The 26,984-nt window shown below is 40.2% G+C and overlaps 3 protein-coding genes across 4 annotated transcripts; 2 read left to right on the forward strand and 1 right to left on the reverse strand.

The window, feature by feature from the left end:
- Positions 1 to 1,130: 1,130 nt before the first annotated feature.
- Positions 1,131 to 16,982, forward strand: lzts1 (leucine zipper, putative tumor suppressor 1). Of its 2 annotated transcripts, none has more exons than XM_068604930.1 (9): positions 1,131 to 1,329; positions 9,560 to 9,906; positions 10,012 to 10,149; positions 11,491 to 11,650; positions 11,752 to 12,143; positions 12,261 to 12,434; positions 13,265 to 13,396; positions 14,711 to 14,905; positions 15,217 to 16,982. In XM_068604930.1, the coding sequence occupies exons 2-9, from the start codon at positions 9,676 to 9,678 to the stop codon at positions 15,754 to 15,756; spliced, it is 1,962 nt and encodes a 653-aa protein (XP_068461031.1). In that variant the 5' UTR covers positions 1,131 to 1,329; positions 9,560 to 9,675; the 3' UTR covers positions 15,757 to 16,982. The 2 variants fall into 2 exon arrangements, with proteins under 2 accessions (XP_068461031.1, XP_068461032.1); XM_068604931.1 differs by lacking the exon at positions 1,131 to 1,329 and having other exon boundaries at positions 9,675 to 9,746; positions 9,826 to 9,906.
- A 2,039-nt stretch (positions 16,983 to 19,021) lies between these two features.
- Positions 19,022 to 21,155, reverse strand: hspb11 (heat shock protein, alpha-crystallin-related, b11). Its single transcript, XM_068604933.1, has 5 exons — positions 20,899 to 21,155; positions 20,702 to 20,808; positions 20,197 to 20,265; positions 20,081 to 20,124; positions 19,022 to 19,988 (listed from the first exon to the last, which is right to left on the reverse strand). The coding sequence occupies exons 1-5, from the start codon at positions 20,988 to 20,990 to the stop codon at positions 19,887 to 19,889; spliced, it is 414 nt and encodes a 137-aa protein (XP_068461034.1). The 5' UTR covers positions 20,991 to 21,155; the 3' UTR covers positions 19,022 to 19,886.
- smn1 (survival of motor neuron 1, telomeric) lies at positions 20,913 to 24,638 on the forward strand. The gene is made up of 8 exons (XM_068604932.1): positions 20,913 to 21,298; positions 21,787 to 21,858; positions 21,958 to 22,077; positions 22,282 to 22,473; positions 23,139 to 23,318; positions 23,733 to 23,807; positions 24,022 to 24,129; positions 24,377 to 24,638. Exons 1-8 carry the CDS (start codon positions 21,251 to 21,253, stop codon positions 24,431 to 24,433), a joined length of 852 nt encoding a protein of 283 aa, XP_068461033.1. The 5' UTR covers positions 20,913 to 21,250; the 3' UTR covers positions 24,434 to 24,638.
- The last annotated feature ends 2,346 nt before the right edge of the window (positions 24,639 to 26,984 follow it).

Genomic DNA, 26,984 nt, shown 5'->3' on the forward strand with positions numbered 1-26,984 from the left:
GCACTTACTAAGCGTAAAGGCATTGTCTCTGACAATCATTATATCTCCGTCAAACATGCCCAGACAGCCAAGAGGAATATTGTACTTTTCGTTCACAGACAGCAAAGTAACTTCCAACTTAATTGTGTCATAATAACTGTGAAAGAGTGATACTTCTAATTGAGATGCAGCAGAGAGTTTTGGGGCAAAAAAGATTAAGAAGGGAAAGCAGTGTAGACAGTAAAAGATGAAATAAAGATAATTAGAACAAGAGAAACAGACGCACACGGACATGATGGACACAGGAAGACAAGACAGAGGATGAACTTGCCTATCAAATGGGTGTACTGCAAAGACTGCACTGTGGGGTTAGAAACAGCACACTGCCATGCTAATCATTTATTCAACTCATCTGTTACATAAATAAACCAAAACACAACATATCTGCCCCTGGCTTCCATGTGTGAGAGCCAATGGAGTCAGCCAAAGCAGTGAAGCAGGTTAAATCTTCAACAGCAGAGCATGGTGGGTAACAGCATGGATGAGTCATCAGCCCAGCAGCCACTTACTGGCTTTCTTGCAGGTGCACACACATGCATACATATATGCTGCACTGGTTCACATAAATATAGTCAACAACAACTGGACACACAATAAAATAAACCTTTGAAGCTGCACACACTCAAACAGACAGATATTTAGAATGCTTACAGACATTGTGGGTGCCTTAGAAGTGTGGGCAGGGATGATATGCTGTATGTAGGCATGCACAGGCAGTGAAGTGACTTAAAATGAATAGCACGGCTGCTGGGCATTATGCCAGGAAGATATAAAAGGAGTGATAGAAGCGAGGTGAATGGTGAGATGGAACAGGTACAGAGGGATAAATGTAAGGAAAAAGGGAATGAGCGGTGAAAACATCAAATAAATAGTTCACAACTAAAGATAAATTCTATGTAAGAGATCGACGAGGCAAGCAGCGGAGGGAGGGAGTGAAGCAGTGTTGGATGTTCAGAGTGAAGGCGAGAGTGGGAGGGAGTTCAAGAGGGAGGCAATAAGGATACACTGTAAAGAGAGGGAGGGGAAAGAGAGAAAGAGCTTGTTTATGGAGGAATGTGACTTGTTCAGAGTATGGGAGATGGGATGGACTGATTGCACCACACCAAGTGTTGAGGAGGGGTGAGAGGGGGACCTAGAAAGCTCAGCAACAATGGCAAACGTCTCCTTCTCTCAACACCAGCAGTGATCACTAGTATCCAGCGGTTTGTCCACTGGGAACAATATCGCTTTGGGAAACAGAGCAGCAGCAGCAGCAGCAGTGACTGTGGGGGAAGGCAGACTTTATTAGAGGTAAGTCACCTTCAGCTGGACCTGGGGGTAGGTTGTGTCTGTTTGATGTGAAGTGACAGGAGATTATTGTTGTGTAGACTCACATCTTTGCAACTTCAAACAGGTGTCACCTACAGGTCCCACAGATTTGAGCATGTGTGATTTATCTTGATGTGGCTTAAATAAAGTGTTTCTAGATGTGTTTGTATTAAGTACGGAACTTAATACAGACATGGTTAATTTTATACATTAAGTAATGTCAGTTGTTTACTTAGTTAAACATTATGACTGAACCAAAGTCTCTCTCGTCTTTTCCTATACTTTTAATATGCAAGCTCAAAGTAAAAGGATCTCTGTGTTTGAGGACATGCCAGCTCTGAATGACAAGTCTGCTTTCAACAGTTTCTTTGTTTCTTTGTAGAGAACTGCCAATCATGTTCTTTACTTTCAGCAGTGGACACACTATTGTCCATGACTTGGTGAAATAATAGGGTGCAGCATGGAGCTGTATTTAAATGTTGCACTGTACACAGCAGTTTGAGAAAATGAATGGCATCAGACAAAGAAATAGTTGTTATACGTGCTTTAAGCATGAATTTAGTGTGTCCATATGCCCAGCCCTGTGATTCTCTAAAGTAATTGTCTTAAAAGCTCTTGAATATTCTTATGATTTTGCATAATAACTAACAGCAAAACAAGGAAAAGATATGTTGAGGGAATAATTTACCTTCTGCACAATCTCCCATTTTTGGAAGTGTCACACCTGCATAAATAAATGTGTTGAGACCTGTTGAGAACATGATTTACTGTACATTGTGCTGGTGACAAGGTAAATAGGTAAGTATAGGGCACCTGCTTAGTCATGTTGAGCTTTGCTCTGCACTGTAACTTATAGTACAGAGAAAATCACAGGGGAGACACAGAATCACAGGCAGATGATGGAGGATGAAAGAAGCAAAGACAGGTCTCTTGTATTGTCACAGCAGAAAAAAAGCTGAGCTATTTGTTTTCCTTACAAAATTCCCTTTGTTGATGTAAATACATTGACTCCACAGGTCATTTTTGTTTCTTTTATATTTGCAATTGTATCGTGGAAATGAATGCAGCTCAGTTCCATATCTGTAGCGTGGGACAAACCACTGGAGCTGTCATGACCTGCTAAAGTAAATGCTGCTTAAAATAACTGTCCCAGATACCAAAATGTAGCATCCCTTTATGACTGAGTGCTCTGAGAAGTACAGCATCCCAACATCTTTGTGCGTCTCAGCTCAGGATGATGTTGCAGAGTTTTAAACTTTTCAGTCAAGATTAATATAAACTTCCTTAAAAGATAATTTTATTCTGATGGTATGTGAATCAGAAGAGCAACTGTGCACAGCAGGTGAGTAGCAGACGTGACTTTTGTGAGTTATGACACAAACTGTTGGAAGAAGCATGGCAAGTTTCCCTACAATGATTAATTTAGCATTTCAAGGTCAAGGGGCTTTTATTTTGGAGCTGAGAGCAAGTATCGCATGCAGCACATATTTCCAACTGTGTTCACTGTATTATAGACCCCTGAAAGTGAGCTCATTATGTCTTCTCTTACTCCCACATTACACCAGCCACACACACACACACACACACACACACACACACACACACAAAGCCACAGCTGATTAGGAGGGTGGTTATGCTCCAGAATGACAACCTTATCACTGAGTCTTCAGCTTGCAGGGTCAATAGGCCCCATCGCCAGGAAAGGCCTCATTCTTTTCCACCTACTATGCATGTCATTCCACTGTGATACCGTATCAAACCCAAATATATAAGACAGAGTTTTACGAGATGGTGCAGTGCCTAAACGTGACCACAAATGCAGCAGTTTGGTGGGGCAAACTTGTGTCAAACTTGTGCTACCAGGGCAAAACATGTATTCTAATTGTATAATTTTGACTATTCCTCGTTAAAAACTCAGTTATTGTACAAATTATAAACTGACATCACAACAATTAAAGCTTTTATGACAATCAAGTTTAAATTTTATATGCATGAGGTTGTCATATCATGCATTAAAGACACATCGTTAAAAAGTGGTGGGGAATGAAAAAGGTAAATATTCATGGTAAATGGATTGGCAATAATTCAAAACGTTTAAAAATACATTGTTACGATCTATTTTTACTTGCTGTTTTTAGAGCGGGATGAAAGCTTTAGGTGTAAATATTTCATGACTATGGAGCTGGCCAGTGATCTGCAGTATATAACTAAAGACGCAACTCTTTAAAACCATTTTTGGACTCATTCCAGGGTTAGATAAGTTTGAAGCATTACAGAAAAGTGCAAAGACATATTGTAATGCAATAATCAATCTTGGGTGGATGGATGAAGCTTAATAAAACAATATAAAAGGACAATTCTGATATTTAATTTTAGGGCTCCTAAAATTCATGAGCATCAATTCCCATCTTCGTCGCAGCACTAAAGGCTCCCATTTAGAGTCCATTAAAAATACATTTTCCTCTATACTCCAGCTGCCAAGGTTATGCAAATGTCTTGAATACAGGAGCAGTAGTTGGCCAGCCATACAAGCCCAGTGAGCAATGCACACAATCTCCTTATCTATTAAGACCTAAGGAGGTTGATTGTTTGGTTGACCTAATGTCTCATTTGGATGCAGTATCTGAATGCACCTAATTTTAACTGGGTCCTTCACTAAAAGCTGGCCTTTGGTCTGAGATGAGGTCACAGGGCTGTCACAGGAGACACCAAGATCAAATTGATGAAAAATAAATGTTTTACTGGCAAGATTCAAGTGAACATGTTTTGTGTTAGTATCTCTCTCACACATGGAATGTTCGTCTCTCCCTCTTTCTCTTTCTCTCTTTCTTTCTCTCTTTCTTTCTCTTTCTCTCGCTTTCTTTCTTTCTCTCTCTCTCTCTCTCTCTCTCTCTCTCTCTCTCTCTCTCTCTCTCTCTCTCTCTCTCTCTCTCTCTCTCTCTCTCTCTCTCTCTCTTCTCTGTGCCTGGTATTCCATCTCCGTCATCTGAGGTGGTAATGAGTGTCTGCTATTCTGCTCTTCAACATTGAAGCCCTATTCATGCTCAATCTCCTTAACAATGCACTAAAGGGATTACCCAATTAGCTGCTATTGGATGCATTGTGCATAAGTGTATGTGTGTGTGTGTGTGTGTGTGTGTGTGTGTGTGTGTGTATGTGTGTGTGTGTGTGTGTGTGTGTGTGTGTGTGTGTGTGTACATGTCAGTAGATAGTAGTGTTAGCAGTGAAAGTGAAAGATAGATGGCTGTCTTACCCAACACTTCCTTCCCAGTTGATGTCCTGCTGGAGGCCACATTACTCATTCCCACAACTCAGTCACAATGAATAAGACACAAGATGGGCCAGTGTGTGCTTGTGTATGTGTGTGTGTGTATGTCTGTGTGTGTGTGTGTGTGTTCACGCGTGTGCGCGTGCGTGCGTGCGTGCACGTGTGTGTGACTGGGCCATTGACAGGCAAGAGAGAGAGAAAAGACAGAGTATCACTCTATAATTCAACCAATCAATCAAACTATCATTCCCCTTTTGTTCTAATTTGTAAGTTTCAGAATAATGGAAGATACCTGTTTCATTACATGTGAATAATCAATTACTTTGTGTGAATCACAAATCACATCCAGTAAACAGTAAACCAATGTGTTACATCGTACTGGGTTTAGGTTACGTTCATGTTGGAAAAATTCACTCGACCCCTCGGAGTAAAAATGATTAAAACAGGAACATTTATTTGTTGCAAGGAAGTAGCAGAGTCAGATAGACAAATTGCATATCCAAGCCTGCTCAAAGATCTCTCAAAGAACCACCTCTTAAATACTCATCATGACCCACTAACAGAAACCCTCATGACGTCTTCGGCCTAACCGTGAACCTTTCCCCTCGTCCCATAGAGCGGTTTGTAAGAAAGGGTCATACGATAACAAAGGAACTGCACGTTCTTTCAGATAGAAACATACAGATTCCCCAGTCTCACTGCTATCAGGAGACATGCTGAGTTTGTGTGTAAGATTAAACAGAGACAGTAAGATGAGAAGTCTGAATATAACAGTGAAACAGTATCCGATTAAACGTGAATAGTTTTTTCTTCCGACAGTTCACATTGTGAGGATTGAACAGCATAATTAGGATTGATTGGAGGGATGTCTCTTCCAAAGTTACATGTAAAGGTGCAATCCAGAATGTATCTTTTTGTCTAATAATCAAACGGTCTTAAACAGAATCCATATATTATATGAAAAATAATACATAGGTTAATATTTGGATGTACTATTTGGGAAATACTATTTGGCATATCCTGTGGCTCTGGAGGCGGCACACAAAAGTCAGGAGAAAAATAACCCTGGTGATGTCATCAAGGTTAACTTGGACTTTGTGACTTTTCTTTATTTCTGACATAAATCCGGTCGGCATGCAGTTGAAAAGACATGGGCCTTAACTGTGTATGGCGGATTTAAAGAAACAATGCTATTGAGTTCCATTATGGAAAGTGTTTTTGGACTTAAAGTCAGGATGCCTTTCGACCATTGACAAGGTATCCTCACTAGTCCTCCAACTTTCTGTTAAAATGGCTAAAATTAAACACAAATAAAACCGTATAATAAATGGGTTTAAACATGTAAAAACACTGTTTGAAATGCTGTGTTCTCTTAAGACGGAGTACATGAACAAAGAACTATAAGCTGTCTGAGACTGACCTAAAAAAACAGACACACTGAACTAGATAGATTTCTCATGCATCTGTTCAAAATTACCATAAAGACAGTGAGAATTAAAGAGATGCCATCTGGCACCGTGGCAGTGTAGAGGTACAGTGAGAACAGAGGAGAGTTTCATGGTCATTGTCAGACAGGTATAAATCCTGGACCTTAATAGTACACTGCTGCCTTCCACTGGCTGTGGAAATGGATTGGCTATGCCCTCTGAGTTGTGTTGTATGTGTGACTGTGTCTGCATGTGAGTGGAGGGGGCTGGGGTGTATTGTCAGCTGGTTCTGCGCGGGACAGGGCTTTGTGTCAGGCAGGTCAGCTGGGGCTCGAAAGCTAGGACAACACCCCCGCCCATACACATACACCACCCACTGCTTACACACAGGCACACAACAAACGAGTGCACACATGCATCCACACACCACCAATTCCATTTTACCAAAGGTCTTAAATCACTCTGTCCACTCGAAAGCCACGTGGTCAGGCAATTCATACTGCTTATTACAATTTGCAATGATGGAGCAATAAAACAATGTTCAAATCAATATTTGCATCAAATAGAAGTTAAACTGACAGAATCTCTCAAGCAAGTGTGTAGGGACATAAAAGTGAAATGGCAGGATCATTGTCCAGACAAACTGGCTTGTGGGGCTGAATGAGACCAATCGAAGAACAATAGTGGTCAGCTGAAAGGATGAGTGAGCGCTGCTGCTGGAAAAGATTATGGAAGATCTATAGAGATACTGTATACTGTGAGTCAAAAGACTTTGTGAAAGCACTTCATGGTAAAACAAAAAAAACTTTTAGACAGTGTGATGAAATATGATGTAAACTTTGGTGCAATGCTGTCTGCACATGTTGAAAGATCATACAGCTGCTTCCCATTAGTTATATTCTAACAAACTGATTTCTTTATTGACTTTTGTATGACATCTATAAATCAGTACTGTTCAATTGGTAGATGTGTGGTAAAGCTGTCTTTTTTCGTCACATTCCAAAAAAGTATATCTTTACTCGTGACTAAAATGGGGTCTAAGATTTACACCTGTTTTGTCAGCAGCAGAGCTTAGGGGCCATATCTCTTCTGTTGTTGTTTGTTCATTTGGAACACAGTACCTTGTATATTTTCCTGTCATGAGGCGTGATTGTATTTCATCCACTAGGTGTTTTGTCATGTACTGTGTGGGTTGATGAACGCTCTACTGCCTTCGAGAGACTTGTGCACCAGCAATGAGACTGTGTAAAAGTGTGTGTTGTTTGCGTGGATGTGTAAAGATGTGTGTGTGAGAGAGTAAGTCTGTGAGTGTATGTCTGAACAAACAGCATAAACGCAGGATGGTGGTAAATCACTATAAAACTGAAGCTTTACAGCCTTCTCATTGAAAGGACTAGTCATTTATTTTACACTCAAATATGGTCCTAGGCGGTTTAGGGAGAATACATCAACCGGCACACAAGAGTCCAAACAAAGAAAGGCACACTTCAACAGACAAAGAGCGAAAAGAGAGAGGGCAAGCGCCTTTTTTCTCCTTCACATGAAGTGTTGTTTGTTCAGGGTGGGTGCAGGGCACCGAGTGGGACGGATGGAGGGAGTGAGGGACCAATGGAAGGAGGGAGGGGGCGAGGATGAATGGTTAATACACAGTAAGTCGATGCACAAACGGAGGGTGTCTGAGGGTGATAGTGGAGAGAAGAGGGGGGTATACGGGGGGTGTAAAAGATCTTTTGTGAAGGCTGGGAGTTAATCACTTGAGCGGCACACGCCAGTTCTATGGGAGCACATGTTGTACACTGGCTCCCCCGGGGGGAGCAGGAGGTCCCAAAACACACCCACACACACACAGAGTTGAATTTACATGTCAGTTATAATGCAAAGCTGTGTACGGGCCGACTAGAAAGACCCACCCCCTTCACAGAACAGTTAGCAGACACTCCTGGACGTGGTGATAGTGGGAGGTTAGCGTTTGCTGCTGATTCAGTCAAGGGCGCACACGCAGAGACATACATATATGTCTGCATGCCTGTTCCATTTCTCCAGGACTGGATAGATGACTCTGCAGGGCCCTTGCTAGCGATGGATGCTTAGATTGACCTGGCAGTAAGTACAATATATTGTTTCATTACTTCAGTCCCATGTCAGAGGGTGGATGCTAATATCTGAGAGTGATAGTTTCTTCACTGGAGTTTAGATTTAATGGAAGACATTCAAGCACAATGGAATAGAGGCAGTCACAGTCTCGTCAGAGGCATTTACAACTAGTACAGACGGGGAAACTGCTTTGTAGGTACCAATTTAACATTATCATGACCATTACTCAATATTTTCAGGGGCTGCTTACTTTCTAGAATAAATTTTGAATTGTTTTATGAATAAAACAGAAAAAAGGAAAACAGTCGCTGTGCTGGAAGACTTCCAACTGGTTATGCAGTTTTTTTCATGAATCTTTCCTTTCCTGTATTCATGTTAACTGTTACTGTCTTATTCTACTGTGGAAACCACTCAAATTTCCCCACCTTGTCTGAATTGCTGTTTTTCTCTAACGCTCCTATTCTCCTCATGATGATACATCTCTTTTGTACATGTTGCATCATGCTTATCATTGTTTTCTGAGTGATGAAAAGTAACAGCCTGGATCAGCTCTCCCATCAAACACCTCAAGATAATGAGACTGACATCTATGTATATCCTTACAAACACCACCGTGCCACCAATGATCAAGGATTTGTCTCAAGCCAAATGCAATGTGCACTAATATGTGACTTACGGCAGGCCATTAGTCCCATGCTTTGTTGGTGTGGACATTAGAAAATTGTTAAAGGCAGAGGACCAGGTGGTTAGGGGAGCCCATGGGCCTGATCAGCCAGGATGGAGCCCCTTGCTACAAAGTCACTACTTTTCCCCTGTGGGTTGGAGATGATGATGAGCAGCATCTGGGGTCTCGCTCTTTTTAAAAGAGGGGTAGGGACAGAAAATAGAGCACATCAGTAGTCCCTCTGTGGATCAATGTCCTTGTATTATACGAGAGAGTGTTACCACATAAATCCAATTGTTATTTCATAATTCGAGCCAATCACAGCAACAAAAGTCAATATGTATGTGTGACCATACTGTCTTCAAGTAAAATAGCACATCCCAATTGTTTGTATGCTGTTATTTAGATGGCAGCACCAGCCAAGTGTTGAGCATTTTCTAAGTAGCCCAATTGCCAGTTTGTTTAGAGGAAGGGCACCCAAACGGTTATTTGTCAAATTCAACAGCACAGCCATAAATCTAGACACACAAAGCCAGGCAGAGTGCCAAGGTGGACTTTTTTCAATTTGTTTGTTTTACAAATTTGAACACACCTGCTTCAACACTGCAAATCTGACTGAATAGAACACAATATAACTTAATGACACTTAAACAGCATCAGAAGAAACTATGACATAGTTTTGTCCTTTCATGAAAACATTTAAGGATCAAAAGTGAATAATCTCTGTTTAATGTGAATTTTCCCTTTGTTGCCTTGCAGATGGAACAATTGACACTTCTTTTCTGGGGTCATGAGCTGTTTCTTCCCTTGCCTTCTGTGTAACTTTACCTCCTGGACGTCAGCCACAGCATCCCCTCACCTATGCCTGCAGGACCATGGGCAGTGTCAGCAGCCTTGTCAACGGCAACAGCCTTAACAGCAAACCCTGCAAGACATCTGAACGAAGGTTAAAAAAGGGAATAAGTCCTATTAGAAAGAGTGGAGGTTGCAGCCTTGACGAGTTACTAAAGTGCGGCTTCACTCAGGGCTCCTCGTCCACCACTCAGCCCTCGAAAGGCCTGTCACACTCCCGGTCAGGTCGAAGTGAAGATTTCTTTTACATCAAAGTATGTGCCATCAGATGACATAAAATTATCAACTTAGTTTGCGGGAAATATATTGCACATATATGCAGATACAAAGCATAACATGTTTATCCTGTTACCTCTAAGGTGAGCCATAAACCAAGGTCAGTGTACCATAGAGGCGCACCAATGGAAGGTCATGCAGGTGGAAAGAACAGAGGTGGAGAATCAGATGGACGACTGCAATCAAAACTGCTGGTCATGTCAGGAAAAATGACTGACAGGGTGAGCAAAATCTCTATTGGTTCCTCACTCAATTAGAATTCAAAGGAAGAGTACAGCATTTTTTGGAAAATGTCTATATTTGCTTTCATTTGTACTACAACTGTGTAACTGTATAGGGTTAGCTGAGCTTAGCATAAAGACTGGAAACAGGGGAAACAGCTAGCCTGGCTCTGTGCAAAGTCACAAAATTCACCTATCAGCAACCCATATAATTGTTTATACAATACAAAAAGAACACTTAATAGATATATCAGACGTTGTGATTTTATGTCCATTTTCATTGCCTCATCAAACTTAGCTTTGCTATTATTCATACAACCATTAAGAGTCTCTTCGTGGTTGTAAGAACAGCAGTTCTGCCACAGTCTAAGTGGCAGAACTGCAAAAGACTTGAAAACCTCACGGTGAAGTTAAGGGATAAAACATGCACCGCAGGTAGTTAATTGGTAGCAGCCATTCCTCATAACCTGTGTTGAACCTTCCCAGCTTATAAATCACCCCCAGCCAGATTAATGACCTAAGAATGCCTTGATCTTCTCAGTGAAGTCATTTCTGTGCCAAGAATACACAGGCAAATCGAGTCTCCTTCAATAGGTCTTTATTCCTCAGGGGCAGAGGCTGAGAAAGGAGAGGAATAGGAAGTGTGCTTTATAAGAGATAGAGCAGAAAATAAGAGAGAAAAGAAAGAGAGAGAGGGATCGGAGGCCAACGAGAGTTTGAGGGATAGAAAGAGAGAGAAAAAATGAGGAAAGGCATCCCAGTCATGAAGTCGGTGAGAAAGAATGCTGAGCTCACAAGCTTTACCTCTTATACTTCAGCAGTAGCTCATATTATTAATATCACAGAGAAGGGCTATTCATCTTCGCTCAGACAGCACATGGGGGAGAGATGTTGGATGCAGAGGAGAGGAGAGGAGGACTGAGAGGAGGGGAGGTATGGTACTGCTTGTGACGTTCTTGGACAGCACAGATGGGGCATGCGGAGTATAAGTTCATCTTTGAAATGAGTTTTCTCTTTTATGACAGTCTGGTGAATTTTACTTGCAACTAATGGCTTTTAATACTGCACAACTTGTAGTGAAGCGATCCTGCACGCTTCAGTGGTTCTATTTCTAATGTGAAAATACTTGATAAGAAAGAATATCTATCCCTTTTTTGTACCGCCTTTCACTATGTGACAATATTTATCTTTGTGAAATGCCAGTCATTATGATTTTCAAGTTTCAAAATGTGACTCATCGTTGGCTCTCTGTACTCTCAGTATAAGCTAAGAGGAACTACTGAATATACAATAAAACATGGGGAAGAGCACCCCTGACTATGTGTCATTTCACTCTTCTAGACCTCTGCTGAGAAGTCATTGGTCCGTTCCACTGCCTTCAAGTCCGTGATTCCCAAGAGTACATCCTCCGCAGAGACAGGCCACAACAGCCTGGACATCCTTTGTCCTCTGGAGAAAGCAAAGAGCCCCTATACCAGACACAAGCAAGACACCTTCTCAGGTCTTTGTCCATATCATATTGATAAACTGTTGCCTCAAAATGAGAGTTTTCAGGTGGAACTACAGATTTAAAAAATAAAATGTCGTCTCTTTTTCTTTTAGGGACTCTCTCAGACTCTGGACGTAACTCCATGTCTAGCCTGCCCACCCACAGTACCAGCGGCAGCCTAAGTGCTTCCACGGGTCCTGTCAGTCACAGTGATGGCAGCTCAGCTCCTGCAAACAGTCTCAGCAAGGGAGTACAACCCAATTTCCCTCCATGGGTCAATGGGAATAGCACTAACCCCGACTGTAGCTACAGGCTTGGTTTAAACTGCGCAGGGTTTGCATCTAAGGCTAATGGGGAGGCTGGCTCCCCGCTTTGTGCAGAGGAGTCAAGCGCTCTCTCTGAAACTGAGGGTGGGATTCGGTCCCCCATTACTCCAGATGAGTCACTCATTGAACGTTTGGAACAAAGGCTGCTGGAACGAGAGACTGAACTGCAGGAGCTACAGGTAACAAGCTGTCACTTTACAAAAAAAACAACTCATAATCAAGATCAGTGCCTCTTATCACTAGTTAGACTGTACAACTTGGATCATTTTTACTGAGATATCTTCCCCTTACAATAGGTGAGTTTTGAAGGCAAGGAAGCAGACACCTGCCAGCTGTTTGAGGAAAGACAAAGGTACTGTGCTGAGGACATGGAAGGGCTGAAGCAGCGCTGCTCCACCAAACTACAGCAAGTGTCCCAAATGGCTGCTAAAACCCAGCAAGCACTTCGGCAACAGGTCAACCAACTCCAGGTCAGCACACCTTCCCTTTCCTTTCTTGTACCCCTGATTTCTGGTTCATCTTCATCACACCAACACATCCCCCTTTTTAATAATTTAAACAGGAACTTTAGCACCTTTTTATGTGGATGTCCAATCAATATTAATGGAAAGCGTAGACAATTGAAGCAATACATTTCTCAATGCATGCTACATTGACTGAAGAAGCTGCTTGAGGAGCTGTGCAGGCAGTGCCTACACGTACTTGGATACATTGAGCGCAAGCTTCTGTGCCTGGAAGGTTCCTGTCGGCCATATTGCGGGGCTAGAGGCCATACTTTGGCTTGAGTGAATACGGCTGAATATCCGAGTCAGCCATAAAATGCATTGTAAAATGTTTCTTTGTTCATAACATCCTCTGCACTCTATATATTTAGCGATGCCATTTTCATTTTTGGAAACATATCTAGTTTGCAACACTAGAGAAGAGAACAAGTAAGTTCTTATTTTGAGCGCTATCTAAAGCATGTGTTCGCCCTCTGCCTTCCAAGAAGCAAAGACAAGGAATTCATGCTGAAATAGTAATCCTTGCACATACAACTATGCCACTTTCACATCAAATGTTGTTGCTGGATTCAGGAAGAACAACAGATTTTGACACTTTGCAAAGTCAGCTTTCTGTGTCATTATGTCCCGCAGTGAAGACGTTATTGCTTCAATTGACTACATTTACTGGCAACACTGATTGGACACATAATAGTGGTGAATTAACCCTTCAAATTTCATTGAAGAAATAATGTTTTAGCAGAAGCACATACATTGCACACCTTAGTATGAGAAATGAGAAATTAACTCTTGTACAGGCAGAGAAGGAGAGTCTTCAGGATGATGTCTCAAAGCTAACCCAAGAGAAGGAGCTTTTGGAACTCAGACTCAGGTCTTGTGCGACAGAAAGCACACAGCTTGCGCCGACACTGGAGGAAACGCAATGGGAGGTGAGTCATAAGTCGAGTGATATCAATTGGTTTGGAAAGTAATCCATTCTGATACAACCTTGAAGGCTGTCGAGGAGGTGTAGTAACATAATGCTCTTTTATCCCTAGATGAGAAATCCACCACTATGCATCATGTGTAAAAACAAAAATAAATCCATCATAATAGTCAAAAAATATATTTAGTTCAATGGACAAGTTATATGTAACATGAAAAAGACAACTGTAGATGAACCTACAGGTAATTATCACCAACTCAGCAGTTATCCTCAACCCTATGGAGGCTGCTTGTATTGTCCAGCTTATTGTTTTGGATTTATGGTCCGCAGCTTTACTGTTTAGTTTCAGTATCACCGTTCTCATCAGATCCATTTGCAGATCTGTGTCTGCTGAATCTAAATAGGCCAATATTTGTTAACACTTTTGCCTTTCTTTCTTTATGCTGGTAATATATCCATTTTGTGCTTATAGCCGGTAGAGCAGCATGAAGATTGTTTGAATTATTTAAATGTTTAGCTTGCTTTTTGAATGAGGTGAAAATATAAGTAGTGCTCTCCATGCATTCTAATGTCATATAATATTTTCAATGAATCAGAAGTTACTAATACTTACTGTCCTTCATGTTAGCGTGTAATAATTATTGTATGCCTGGTGTAGCCTCCGGAAGAATTCAGTTTGACAACTTCTCTCGTTCTCATAATTTATTTCCTCTAAACACAAGTCAAGTAACAAGCGCTGCAATCGCAATAGCAGAGGGTTGTTTAGTCAACACGCAGAATGACCGTCCAAAAACCACCCAAAAGAGCCAAGTTTGGCTCTTTAATACACGGTTTTCCGTCATCAACATATCACGAGCAAAATAACATTTAATTGGCTCTAACCTGTCTAAGAGAAGGAGAATCGTGTCCTCATCTTTTCTTACAAGGCTGGAATGTGCAACGGCCAGTCTGCTTCCCTATAAGGATTTATATTATCAATCCCTCTTTTTACATAATTAATTTTGCAAACTAAACAATAATACAAAGCTAAAAAAAATGGCTGCATCAGTTTGTAACTTTGTATGTGTTACTTATTTAACAGAGTGGAAATCTCTAACACCAATAATGAGCAAAGAGACTCCATCTCAGTGCCAGTCTGCTGGGTGGTGTCATTGTGGGGAATGCACCAAATCCATAATAGTACAAATGTACAGTATGTGAAGCCTTGCATATAATTAACGCTATTATTGGTTGATGTTTGCTTTAACTTCCAGTGTGGGGTATATCACAGTAATACTCTGACTGGTTCATCTTCATAATTGTCTCTGTCTGAATGTAGGTGTGCCAGAAGACAGGGGAGATCTCATTGTTGAAGCAACAACTGAGAGACTGCCAGGCAGACGTCAACCACAGGCTAAACGAGATAGTCTGCCTCAGAGCGTCACTGAAGGAGAACAACGCAAAGATGGAGATATTCGAGAGACAAAATAAAGACCATGATGACAAACTGCGCTCTCGCACCATCGAGGTTGAGGTTTGTCTATTCATGATTCAACGGCAATTCATTCCAGCATGGCATTCAAGTAAGGACGTGTGAATAAAATAGACACACAGTTTTAATAAGATGAAAGCACTTTGAGTTCAGAAAGATACCTACTTTTATGTGCAAGTACTACACTCAACTGTGGCCTTAAGACTGTTTTCAATGTCCATGTTTTCACAGAATAATCACAGTCTGAATAAGCAAACTTATTTCATACTTTATTTGATTAGACCCTGTTACAGCAAGGAAAATAGTCTACTAAATTGCTGCCAATGTCTGAATAGTTTCCATTTCTAATTAAGGTTTGCCAAAATGAACTTCAGCGCAAGAAGAATGAGGCGGATTTGCTGAGAGAGAAAGTGGGCAAACTTGAGGAAGACATTCAGGGAATGAAACAGGATCTTACCACGACAAAAGAGCAGAGGCTGAAGCAACCTGAGGCCCCTGCCCAGACCCAGGTCTTGGAAAGATCAGTCGAAGGCTCTGACAGCCCCGTCCGCGGCCATGGGGAGGAGAGCAGTAGACACATTGAAACAGAATCACTCCAGAGAGAGGTGGAGAGACTGAAGCTGCAGCTCAGGAAGGAGAATGACACACAGGAGAGGCTGGCTAAAGGCTTTGAACAAGAGAGACTAACATGGAACAAGGAGAAAGACCGGGTCATCAAGTACCAGAAGCAGCTCCAGATCAACTACCTGCAGATGCACAAGAAGAACCAGGACCTGGAGAGGATCCTGAAGGAACTGACTGCTGAACTTGGGAGCCGGACAGAGCTCGGTATGGATATCAACTACAGTTCAGGGTTACAAACATATGAGGACGTTATTGCAACAGAGATTTAATGGAAGCACTCACACACGCTCAGTAAAAATTAACTGGGCACTTGGCTATTTTTTCACCACAGATATTTATGATATTACAACTGCTGGAGATTATTCACTGCTAATTAGTTGTTATAAAAGGGTTATTTAATAGAATGTGCATAGTGTATTTTGTTTCCAGGTCACGGTTTATTTTGTGATAACACTGTTAGTACTTGTTTAAAAGTAAATACTAAGTTATGTAATGTTTAATTTAATATATATATTTTTTTACCATGTTGTCTAACAATTACTGGTGGTAACACATGATAAGCACAATAGTGGCTTAACATTTGTACCTTCCAGCATTGCGAATGGCAGTGATTTATCATCTGTGTGTTTGGGGTCCTGAACCTTAATAGACTTTGTCTTGTCTATTCATGTTACTGTTTGCTCCAACAGTGTCTATTCTCAAAGGGTTTGTGCATGTCACTTCAAAACCGTTCACAGGTCCTGTGATGATAATGAATATTTGTTATGTCCACACCAACATAAAAGTGTTTTGCACTTCAAAATACATGTTCCAAAAATGCATTTTCATTCAGTTCAACTCAACAGTGAAAATTGTTATAAATATGCACTATACTGCAGTTAATATATTTTATTATATCATCTGTATGTTTTTGTCATTCTCTGGATGAACTCAAACTTAAACTTTCTGTTACTGAGAACATTTCAATGATACAGTAAATAAATTATGCAAAGCAGTGTCATTACATGTGTCAATTCAGGTATCATGACATATCCTATTACCACTCATAAAATAATCATCACTCCACTGAACAGATATATCATTGACATGATCTTTCATTATAAATTCAAGCGAGCTGTTTCAATGAGGTCAAACGGTTGTAATCTAACTATAAAATCCAATTTAATAAATCTATGACCATTTTCAACACAGTGTTTCTGCATCATTGGAGTGTGCGTGAAACACTTTGATAATGCAAACCTTATGCTATGGACCTGTTCCTTCCTGACACAGAAATGCATAGTACGGTGTATACCAGAGAACACCTCTGAAGGGCAAATGCTAATTTGGAGATTCACGTTCTGTTTTGTGTGGGTTTCGTGAGGAAGAAAGAGATTAAACGATGCAGGACAGAATGCAATAAAACAAATATTTTAAGAGAAAAACAAAAGAAAAAAGGGTCTCCGAGTATTTCTCTATCTCTGTCCCTACATTGTTCATATAACTTTATGAGAGTTAGCTGGCACTGTTCCACCTGAAGACAAACAATCCTTCCTCGCAGCAGCCCCGGACATTTGGCTCTGCTATTTTGGAGCTATTCCACTTCCCACAAGGGCAAAGTAGTTTGTGAAACAAAAGTTTACCTACTCCACCCACTCAATACTCAGAGGCTCACATAGACTATCAGGCAGAAATATATGCACACACTGTGCTGGTCAAGAATGTGTGGCAATCTCTGTAATGAGGCTGCTTGAGATTGCTCAGCTACCCACATTACCACAGCAGGTCAGGAGAGATTTGGAAGCAGACAGACTAAATGGAACTATAAGGTGAGGTGCTGTAACCGGGGGCACTCAAACTCAAAATAAGTGATAAGTGTTTTAAAGCCCTACTCTGGTCCTTAGCACAGAGAAGTAGTCAAATTGGGAAACAGCAAAAGGACGGTTGTAGATATGGCACTGGAGAAACATTTCTAGAATTCAATTCATGAAATCAAACTCTTGTACATCAATAAGCAAAAAATCCTCAGCGAAACAGACAGGTGTATAAATGGAAATAAGTACCAACAAACATACCGGAGTGCAAACACAGGTAATCAAAAATTCTGCAAATGTCTGTAATTTATGCATCAGTACTTATCTAAACAAGTGAATTTGACATCAATCTCAGGAAACAGTATAATTTATTAAGGCTCTTTTAAACAGAGGAAGACGATGGCCGGCTCCATCTGTGTAATGATTGTTTGACTGTAATTGCATGCACTTGAATGGTTCATGGTAAATACTTTTGATTGAGTCCACCACACCACAAAAGACATGCACTTATAAATATTTAGATGTATTCCATTATGAACAAAAGGTTTTTTAAAGGTTTGTTATACTACTCTTTTATTGCAGAACTTCACAAGCAAATGCTGGATTTATAAATAAATATGAATGCTGTTGACATATATGCAAAGCTGTCTTTAACTGTGCTCTTGGTCAATCCCTCATTATAATTCTCCATTCCTCTTGGACTTAAATAATGAGAGGACTGTTTTCATACCCCGCTTATTCATCTAATTTTGTCCTTTAGTGTTTCCTTCCTCACCCAGCAGCTCTTTCCAACTCATCTTCTGTCATTACTAAGCAAATTGGACCAAATCAAAACTGAAATCAAATTAAAGCTCATTGTCAGTGTGCGCGGCTCCGTTACTGACATGAATGGAGGACCACACAGAAAAGATAACAAGAAATTGAAAGTCGTGGTCTGACATGAAAGAAAACAACAGTGCTGACTGGATGAAGGTATTTCTTCCTCAAAGTAACCACAAAATAATGAGAAACTTACATGATTGTATACAATAAACATACATCAGTAATGTTGTCATGTGCTTTACGCATATCTATTGTGCATTACCAGAGGGGATATTATTGGCACATTATAACTTTCAATTAAAAAAAAATCTTTTTCATGAAATTATCCATTTTCAAGTGTGGTATGCAGAGGCAAAGCGGGGTTATGGAAAGCTTATGATATACATCTCTTTGTATGGACTCAGCTGAACATACAACGTTTTGGTCCAGCAGATGCCTCGGTGTGATTGGAAGGCCGTCAGAAGACACAGGGTGATAATTTAGCCCTGCCCTGCAGTGACATGATAATAATGCACTCATATCCTGCTGTGATTCTCCTGATCGGCTGGCAGTCCAGCACAAAAGGGCCTGAATTTATTAGTAATGGGGAGGCATGTTTGCGAAGCTTTTTAACATGCAAAAAAAGCCATCTCTGCTTAAGTATCTACACCAAACAATTTTAATACATTCACAATTTGAACCATTGTGAATATAGATTAAATTGTTCTCTGAAAAGGGGGTTCCCACTTAATTTGATGGCCGGACCCTGACCTCTCACATTATAATACATATTCCATACCTGTAAATAATAGATGAGTCAATAACACTGTATCAGTTTCTACCTTGCCCTCATTACTCATTACACACTCACATACTCAAATCCCAGGCATACCCCAAAGCAATTAGTTGCTCTACAATATCAGGGGGCTGGTTATTCAGGCATGTTTCATATTTTTATTGGTTTATTTGAAGCCCTGTAAGCAGACCAAGCTACAGCGAACAGCCTCAGCAAATCCCCAAGCTCCTCCACAGTCGGCAAAGTAATTGGGGAGGGAGTCCCAAAGGGTCCTCGCACACTGCTGAACTCTTTGCTACCGACAAGTTGAAATGGCAATAGAGGTAGATAGGAGTCAGTTTGTGTGTGAGTGTGTGCGTGTGTGTGTGTGTGTGTGTGTGTGTGTGTGTGTGTAGAGGAAATAAGTACAGGAGGTGGCTGGAGTACTTTGTGAATAGGCCTTCAGTCTTTAGAGAAAGGCTGGTTGGCTGGGAAACCATCTGGTTGCCCAACCCCCAGCTGCATGCCCATTTCTATGGGGATGTCAAATTCTGCTCATGGGGGGGCTGTCCGGATGCCAATTTAAGCCCCAACTGCTCAACATTTGTTAATTAACTCTATCTCTCACACAGAGAGAAACTTCCTTTGTAAGTAATTCTACCGTTCATCACAATCCAACTCTTTTATTCAAAAGCTTTGCCAACTATCAGCTTATGAAATTAACTAGGAACAGCCCTGTGAGTGAATCCATAACATTAACTAAGCACAAACATAGAAAATTAGTTCAAGCTCATTTCAGAATTTGACGGCAGATTTTAAAATTCACCATAGCTTTCAACTATATGCTGTGTTTGCAGTTGCAACCTGATTGATAAGATTAAGATGATCCCATTAATTTTGTTTAAACATGCATTAATTAAATATTCAGGAGATATGATTATCAGATTCAAAATGTCTGTTGACAGTGCTCATGCATGTTATCTAAACAGCATATAATAAGAAAATGTTGTCGGGCTTTAGTTCACAACAATCAAGTGTGTACATTTTGTACACTGACTCTGTGCACTGAGACAAAGTGATCATATCCCGCAGTGATGATAAAACGAAGGTGGGTTGCATTGATTCCATTTAGCTGAAAAAATAAAGACAAGTAGCTGTTTAGTGGTTTATGTTAATGCTAGGAATTTTTAATATTTTCCATGATAATTATATCTTTCGACTTACCAAAATAGTATTGGACTGAAGATGTCCCTCTTCTTGTTTAAATTCTACAAGACATGAGTTAATTAATACAATTATACATTCTTTAGCATGAATGTGCAGCTGGATGTTGTCCCTACCTTGCTCTGTAACATACTCAAATTGAGAGGCATTTTGTGATGTGTTCTTTTCTAACTTCAGATGCTTGACTGCAAAAGAAAAACACAACCAAATATCATAATGGGTTTTGACAAATAACAAAAAACCCCAGACTCCCAGAAAATTTTAGTCTTGTCTTAATCTTAATAAAAATGTGCCAGCGTGAAGAAAATATTGTGAGTTGATACAGAAGCGTATAAGATGTGCATACTATATGCCCTTTAGTTTAAGAGTGTGTGAGGTTGTAATTTGTATGTTACTTTTAAATATAAATCACGATCCAGCCTAAAATTGTATGGTGACTAATACTAGCCTGGTCACTGACACGTATTAACAAATACAAATGGCTATATATGGATAATACTATAAAACATATATAAGATGATCTTACTATTTGGTATCAGTTAATGTGTTAACACTACAGACAATAATATTTTCTGACACAATTCATTTAACAGTAACCGTAGTGTGGCACCGTCTTCATACCATTATAGCTGTCCACCGTCACAGCTGACACCTGCGAGGATTCAGCGAAGCGAATGATGACCTCTTGAGGAAACATCCCGGTTGACATCCAAAACGTGTTCGTGTTTCTGGGTAAAAGGGGACAAATACATCCAACGAGTTTGAGACTCAAGCAGCAATAAAATCAACACTTTTAAAAACAAATAGCGGACACTGACCCGTCAGTGATGTTTTCTGGAGGGTGATTCTCATCGTTGGATGAAGCGACGACTACTTTTGCGCCCGCAGAACTTAAAGAGGAATCGATCATCTTCAGTGACTCACACGACAACGATTGTGATCTCCGGTAATGTTTGGTAAAAAACTAGCAAAAAACACTAGCGATGTCGACAGCAAGACTCAGTCCGGTTTGTTTACGGATCTTGGAAAAGTTACTGCTGCTGCCAAACCAACCACCAGGTCGCGAGATATAAACGTCACTTCTTCGCTACGTCACTATTTCCGACGCACGTTGCTCGTTAGTTGTTTAGCAATTAGCATTGAGCAGTGCAACTTACACATCCTCTACACATGGCGAATGGATGCAAAGACGTGTTGTTTTCACGTGGAGCTGGACAGGTCAGTTACGATGCATGAGGGAGCTCAATATGACGAAACATACACACACACACACACACCTTTGTTTAACGCTTTATATTTGGTTGTACGGTTGAGCTAGGAAGCTAAGCTACAAACCAGCGACGAATTCTGCATACCCGGGTAACAAAGACAAAAGCGATAGTAACAAATTAAACTAAAAAACCACAGTATACCTCACGTGTTTGTGTAGTCGAGATATTGCCCTATTTGTAATGCCATTGTATTGGAAATTACAAGAAACGCTCCGAGATGCTGCACTTACTGTAGCATCCCTTCCACAAGTAACATGTCAGGTCTATATGGTCCGACGTCAGTTCAACTGCAAAAACAAACAAACGCTTGACTCACTGTAAGATAGATTGAAACAAGAGTAAGAGTTCTGTCTTGCTTTCCGTTCTATGTGGAACAAATGTGAAAACATGCACGTCTTATTTTGCAGAGGCACTTATTCTGTTCTCTTTTCCCAGAGTGACGATTCGGATATATGGGATGACACAGCATTGATAAAGGCTTATGACAAGGCTGTTACATCGTTCAAGGTAAAATAGATGCCTTTCTAGATGCCTTTCAGTGTGTATGTGTGCATGCAAAACGTGTATGTTTTCCCACTCATGTTAAGCTCATGATTTGTGTGCCAGACTGCACTTAAGGGTGAAGAGGCACCAGAGGCTTCCAAGAAAAACCTGCCGGGAAAAAAACGCAAGAACAACAAAAAGAACCAGAGCAGGAAAAGAACAAATGCACCCCCAGACAAAGAGGTATGTAATGCAGATGAATATACAGGAATGAGGGTTGTTATTTTATTGACAGTTTATAGATGTCTCAGACAACATGAAAATCAACATCATACACATTTTAACACATACTACTTTGTTATTCTCGATTAGGTTACCTCCAGTCAGAGAGACAACCAAAATAGTTTCGTTGTAGTCATGTTTAAACTTTGTTACGTTGTGTCACAGTGGCAGGTTGGGGACTCGTGCAGTGCGTACTGGTCCGAGGATGGCCAGCTTTATGCAGCCACTATCTCCTTCATAGACGAGAAGAGGGGCACCTGTGTTGTTGTTTACACAGAATACGGCAACGAGGAGGAGCAGAACCTTGAAGACCTACTTTTAGAGATCTCTGAGGGTGATGAAGAAACAGATACCAAGGTAAAGCAGTGCAAGTACATTGTTTTAAAAAGTTAATTATGTAAAACACGTTAATTAATTAACGCTGATAATTATTTTATCGCATATTACAGAGGCCACTGTGGCGCAGTGCATCGTCTGGGTGTAATATGCGATAAAATAATTGTCGCCGTTAATTAACGCGTTAACTTGCCCAGCCCTATATATTTCTTTTTTTTTTTTTTTTTACATAATTAACTCATTATTTTTGTATTTTGCTTACTGTGAGCTGATAATTTTTCATTAAAAAAAAAGAAAATCTGCAAATGAGCTCAACCAAATGTGGTAATACTGAATATAATAGTAGATAATTACTGACAGTTTAGGCAGAGATACTTGATTTTAATCCAAATCCCAGAATTTAATGTTTTTAAATTGCGGGTGGCTGTAGCTCATTGCGAGATTTGTCGTCCAGCCTGTCGAAGTGTCCTCAGGCAATAGACCGAACCTTCAGTTGTTCCCCGGGTGCCTGACTTAGGATAATTTCCAATTTCCATAGCAAATTGTTAAATAAGTAAATTATTGATTTATTTAGCTCTAGATAATTTCAAATTATTTAGTTACATTTTTGCCTCTACTTTCTTTGTAGTCTCCAACTACAGAAACCGACAAAAGTAAGGCTAAAGTAATATGTCTCTCCAACTCAGGTAAAGGAGGCAGAATCATCAACAGAGGAAAGTGACCGGTCATCGACACCTAACCATCACAAACAACAGCCACACAGTAAACCCCAGAAGTCCAAGGCCCACAGAGAGCCTCCTCCTATGCGGGCTCCTGGTTTCCCTGGTTTTCCTCCAGGTCCACCTCCCATGCATGCTTTCCGACAGGTAGGAAGAAACGTTTTCTCTTTTATTATAAGTCAGCAAACAAAATGAACTGGTAATAGACTATTTTTATGTATATTTTTGAAGTTTAAAATGTTAGAATTAGGATTAAGACATGTAAGACTTTATGAATTCCGTATGAATGTTAACTTGTTGGTGCAGCAACATTTATAGTAAAATGAAATCAAATAAACTGTTTACAATGTGAACAATGAAACTAGAGTACAAACAACAACCTCTCAGAAGTTGACATTTATAGCTGGGAGATTTTATTATTATTTAATAATTCTAGCCTCTGTATTATTGTAATTATGTATAAAGTCATGAAAGAGGAATAGTAAAATGTTTAATATATATTATCTTAAGCCTATGATTAATAGATAGATTGATTAATTTATCTTTTGTATCCTCTACCAGGGAGAAGGCCGACGATCTGGTGGTCACGGTCCTGTACCACCTCCTTGGCCTCCCATGATGCCTTGTGGTCCACCAGTGAGTTAAAATATATTCCTGTACACTAATTGCAAAAGCTGCAGGCAATACTGTATTTTTTTTAGCATTTTGGTTTGTAATAAAAATGTCAAAAGCACACATTTACTCATTCAGCTGGTAAATTGAGAAACACCTTTCAATTTAGCTTGTTATTGATGAACAAATATTGTTAGCTTGCAGCATCTATATTGTGATCACACTCTCTCTGCCTTAGATGATCCCTCCACCTCCACCGATGAGTCCTGACATGGTGGATGATGAAGCTTTGGGCAGCGTGCTCATCTCCTGGTACATGAGTGGATATCACACAGGATACTACTTGGTATGTGCAGACGCTAACTGATTCATTATAGACTATAAAAGAGATGCTTGTATTTACAGGTTCAGTCTCTTGCATTATGTAGTGAAGAGCAGGGGGCATGTATGGTAATTTGGACTCAAAGTTACTTAATTTTCACTGTTATTCTTCTTAGCTAGAAGAGCCTTTTCATCAAATGCCTCCAGCTGCATAATATGTGGGAGTCCTTGATTTTTAAAAGGAAAGCTATGTTAACATATTCTCCTTACAGGGGTTGAAACAAGGACGTAAAGAAGCGGCCAATTGGACGAAACTGCAACACAAATGAAATGATCAGCTCAGCATTTCATAGTTTCTGTTTCCCAGGACGTGACCTGGTGCAGCATCCATCCTCCCTGTTGTGCCTGACATGTGTTTTTCTTGTTTCAATGAAATGTTATAAATGTACATGCTATGAGTTCATTGTAGCTCAAGGAGAGTTTTGTATTCTTTGTAAATAGATTAAATAAAGGCTATCGGAGCACCGTTGATAACTCGATTGCTTTTTTGTTTTTATTGCACTATTGTAAAATTAAACTTTATTGGGCAGCAGATGTGTCTAATTATAGACATTTAGACATAGAAATCTAATTATAAAAATAGGAAATGGTTATTCAATTGTGTGTGTGGCAGACTTAATAATGTGTGCTTGTAATGGCAAGTAATGTCCAGCAGAAGTCAGACTAGTATAATGTATTCATGTTTTAGGACAATGTGGCATTAGGTGGATAAACCTGTACAGAACCACTGCAAAAACACTCTTTGCTTCTAATTTTATTGTAAGCCAGACCTGAGTACTCATTTAGTCCCTCTGGTGCTCTCCAAGCAGTCAATTCAGAAAAGTGTGTGTGTGCGCTCACACACGTTTAAGCTCTCTTTTTTTCTTGTGTTCCCTTGCCCAACACCCAAAATAGGATTTCATCCATCATAATTTTGCTGCTATACATCAGATTGGTGCATATTCAGGGTGATCATTGGAAGCTGCACGCTTTAAATGCAGATGGAAGGGCCTTCATCGATCAGAGAAAACATTTAGGTGTTTATATATCATTAGAATAAATACACACATTTTGTAAGGTTTATTTATGGTATGCTTGTTTGGAATGAGAACATGAAATAAATTAGTCTTGATAACTTTGGATCTGCACACATTTATTTCCCAAGTAGTACTGAAAACTGATCTTGGAATGTTTCAAATGTAATAATGTAAGAACAGTAGAGGCAGTATGGTAGTTACTGTATGTGTGTATATTTAGAATATAGAAAACCACATGTAATTACAGTGGGATCAGCCACAATCATTCTGCTGAGCCTGTAGCACTTTCATTCCTTGAAAAGGAAACCGAATAGATTTCCCACATTTCTTATACTGGTGATTTGCTGCTAGTATGCACCCACTTCTCTGGTTCTAAACTGGTGGGCAATTGATCAGAGACTGTGTGTGAAGCAAGAGAGAGAAACGAAGATTTTGGGATACTATCATGTAACAACATGATTGTCTCCTGTTTTTTGTATCATGTGATCTTCCTTGAGCTGCTTCATAGCCATTTCTCTCTAAATGAAGAGTGGCCCCTTTGTCACTGACTGTGGTCGGCACTTTATAGCCCACTGTGACTGTGCCAGTGTTGACTGCTGTATTTGATTCTCACTGTAGCAGTCACTTTTGTTTTGTCCTATTTGTGTGGGCAAAAGCGAGAAAAGAAGAACCGTAATGGGAGAAAATGTAGTTTGTGGGATTTGCAAATAGAATGTGCACTATAAACGAGGGGTGATAAACCAGACCTATCTTTTCCCCACAGATGGATTTAAAATCTGCCACGGCAAAGCCTGCACATAAGCCCCATGCTTGCCTGACTGCAGCAAACTGAGCTGCCCAAAGGGCTCGATAGAACCCAGCGAGGAGTTAAAAGGGGGTCAGACCTAGCTTGGGAAAGCACTGCTCCCCTCTGTGACTGTCTACCCCCTACTGTCCAGAGTGGCATGAGGCGTGTAAACATAATCTGCATTTCACATAGTCCCTTCTAGAAAACAGACAGACATCTAAGCGGAATCACATTGTTGCACGAGCTACAGCGCCTTCGGCTATTTACTCAGACTCCCAACATTACCAAACATCCTGCTTTTAAATAAGAGACTTAGGGGGAGATTAGAGAAACTGGCTACACAAGACTATTTTATCATATGACCGAGCACCAAACACTCATTGCAGAACTATAGACATCGTTATATGTTTACGATTGTGTTGATAATGCCTTAAACCCATTAAGGAAGAAGAGTAACCATGTTCTGTGATAAATTACTGGATGGAATGGGAGACCTTGTTTTCGAGTAAACATAATGCACCGAATTGGTTAAAATATGGGGAATGCAACACTATTTATACATTGTTTCTGTTTCAAAGAACACAAACAAGATTGTATAGACAGAAAAGAGATTGCCGTACCGAGGCTATTTATGACAAAACATGCTCACCATCACAACAAGATACCATAATGCCCGATAGTGGGTTTGAAGAGTTAATTGCTTACCCAGTGTTAATTAAATCAGTTGTGTTGTAAATAGTAGGAAAATCAGAGTAAACAATGTCTTACAATTGCACAAACGCTGATGTGGACTTTATCTATTTCCAGCCTTGCATCACTAACAATTTTTAAGAGATGATTGGTTTCAGTGTAGCTTCTGATTTTTCTCTTTTAATACATTTGTTTGAATAGTTTCTGGTGATACGTTAGGGCATGGTTGGAGTTACATAGCATCTGAAGCATAGCATTGAAGTATTTTATTCAAAATGTGCAAAGCCAGTGTGCGTGAGGTTATGATACAGTATTTTGCTTATTTGA

Source organism: Clinocottus analis, unplaced genomic scaffold (genome assembly GCF_023055335.1).
Source record: "Clinocottus analis isolate CAN_PGR_092001 unplaced genomic scaffold, fCliAna1.0.p SCAF_7, whole genome shotgun sequence".
In the NCBI taxonomy this organism is placed as follows: Eukaryota; Metazoa; Chordata; class Actinopteri; order Perciformes; family Cottidae; genus Clinocottus; species Clinocottus analis.

Coding starts and splice junctions, on each gene's coding strand:
- hspb11 (XM_068604933.1), bottom strand. CDS start 20,990: ATGATCGATTCCTCTTTAAGTTCTGCGGGCGCAAAAGTAGTCGTCGCT. Junction 20,809..20,898: donor CCAGAAAACATCACTGACGG/GTCAGTGTCCGC, acceptor CCTTTTACCCAG/AAACACGAACACGTTTTGGA. Junction 19,989..20,080: donor TTCAGTCCAATACTATTTTG/GTAAGTCGAAAG, acceptor TTATTTTTTCAG/CTAAATGGAATCAATGCAAC.
- smn1 (XM_068604932.1), top strand. CDS start 21,251: ATGGCGAATGGATGCAAAGACGTGTTGTTTTCACGTGGAGCTGGACAG. Junction 21,299..21,786: donor TTTCACGTGGAGCTGGACAG/GTCAGTTACGAT, acceptor CTCTTTTCCCAG/AGTGACGATTCGGATATATG. Junction 24,130..24,376: donor ATCACACAGGATACTACTTG/GTATGTGCAGAC, acceptor TTCTCCTTACAG/GGGTTGAAACAAGGACGTAA.
- lzts1 (XM_068604930.1), top strand. CDS start 9,676: ATGGGCAGTGTCAGCAGCCTTGTCAACGGCAACAGCCTTAACAGCAAA. Junction 12,435..13,264: donor AACAGGTCAACCAACTCCAG/GTCAGCACACCT, acceptor ACTCTTGTACAG/GCAGAGAAGGAGAGTCTTCA. Junction 14,906..15,216: donor CTCGCACCATCGAGGTTGAG/GTTTGTCTATTC, acceptor TTTCTAATTAAG/GTTTGCCAAAATGAACTTCA.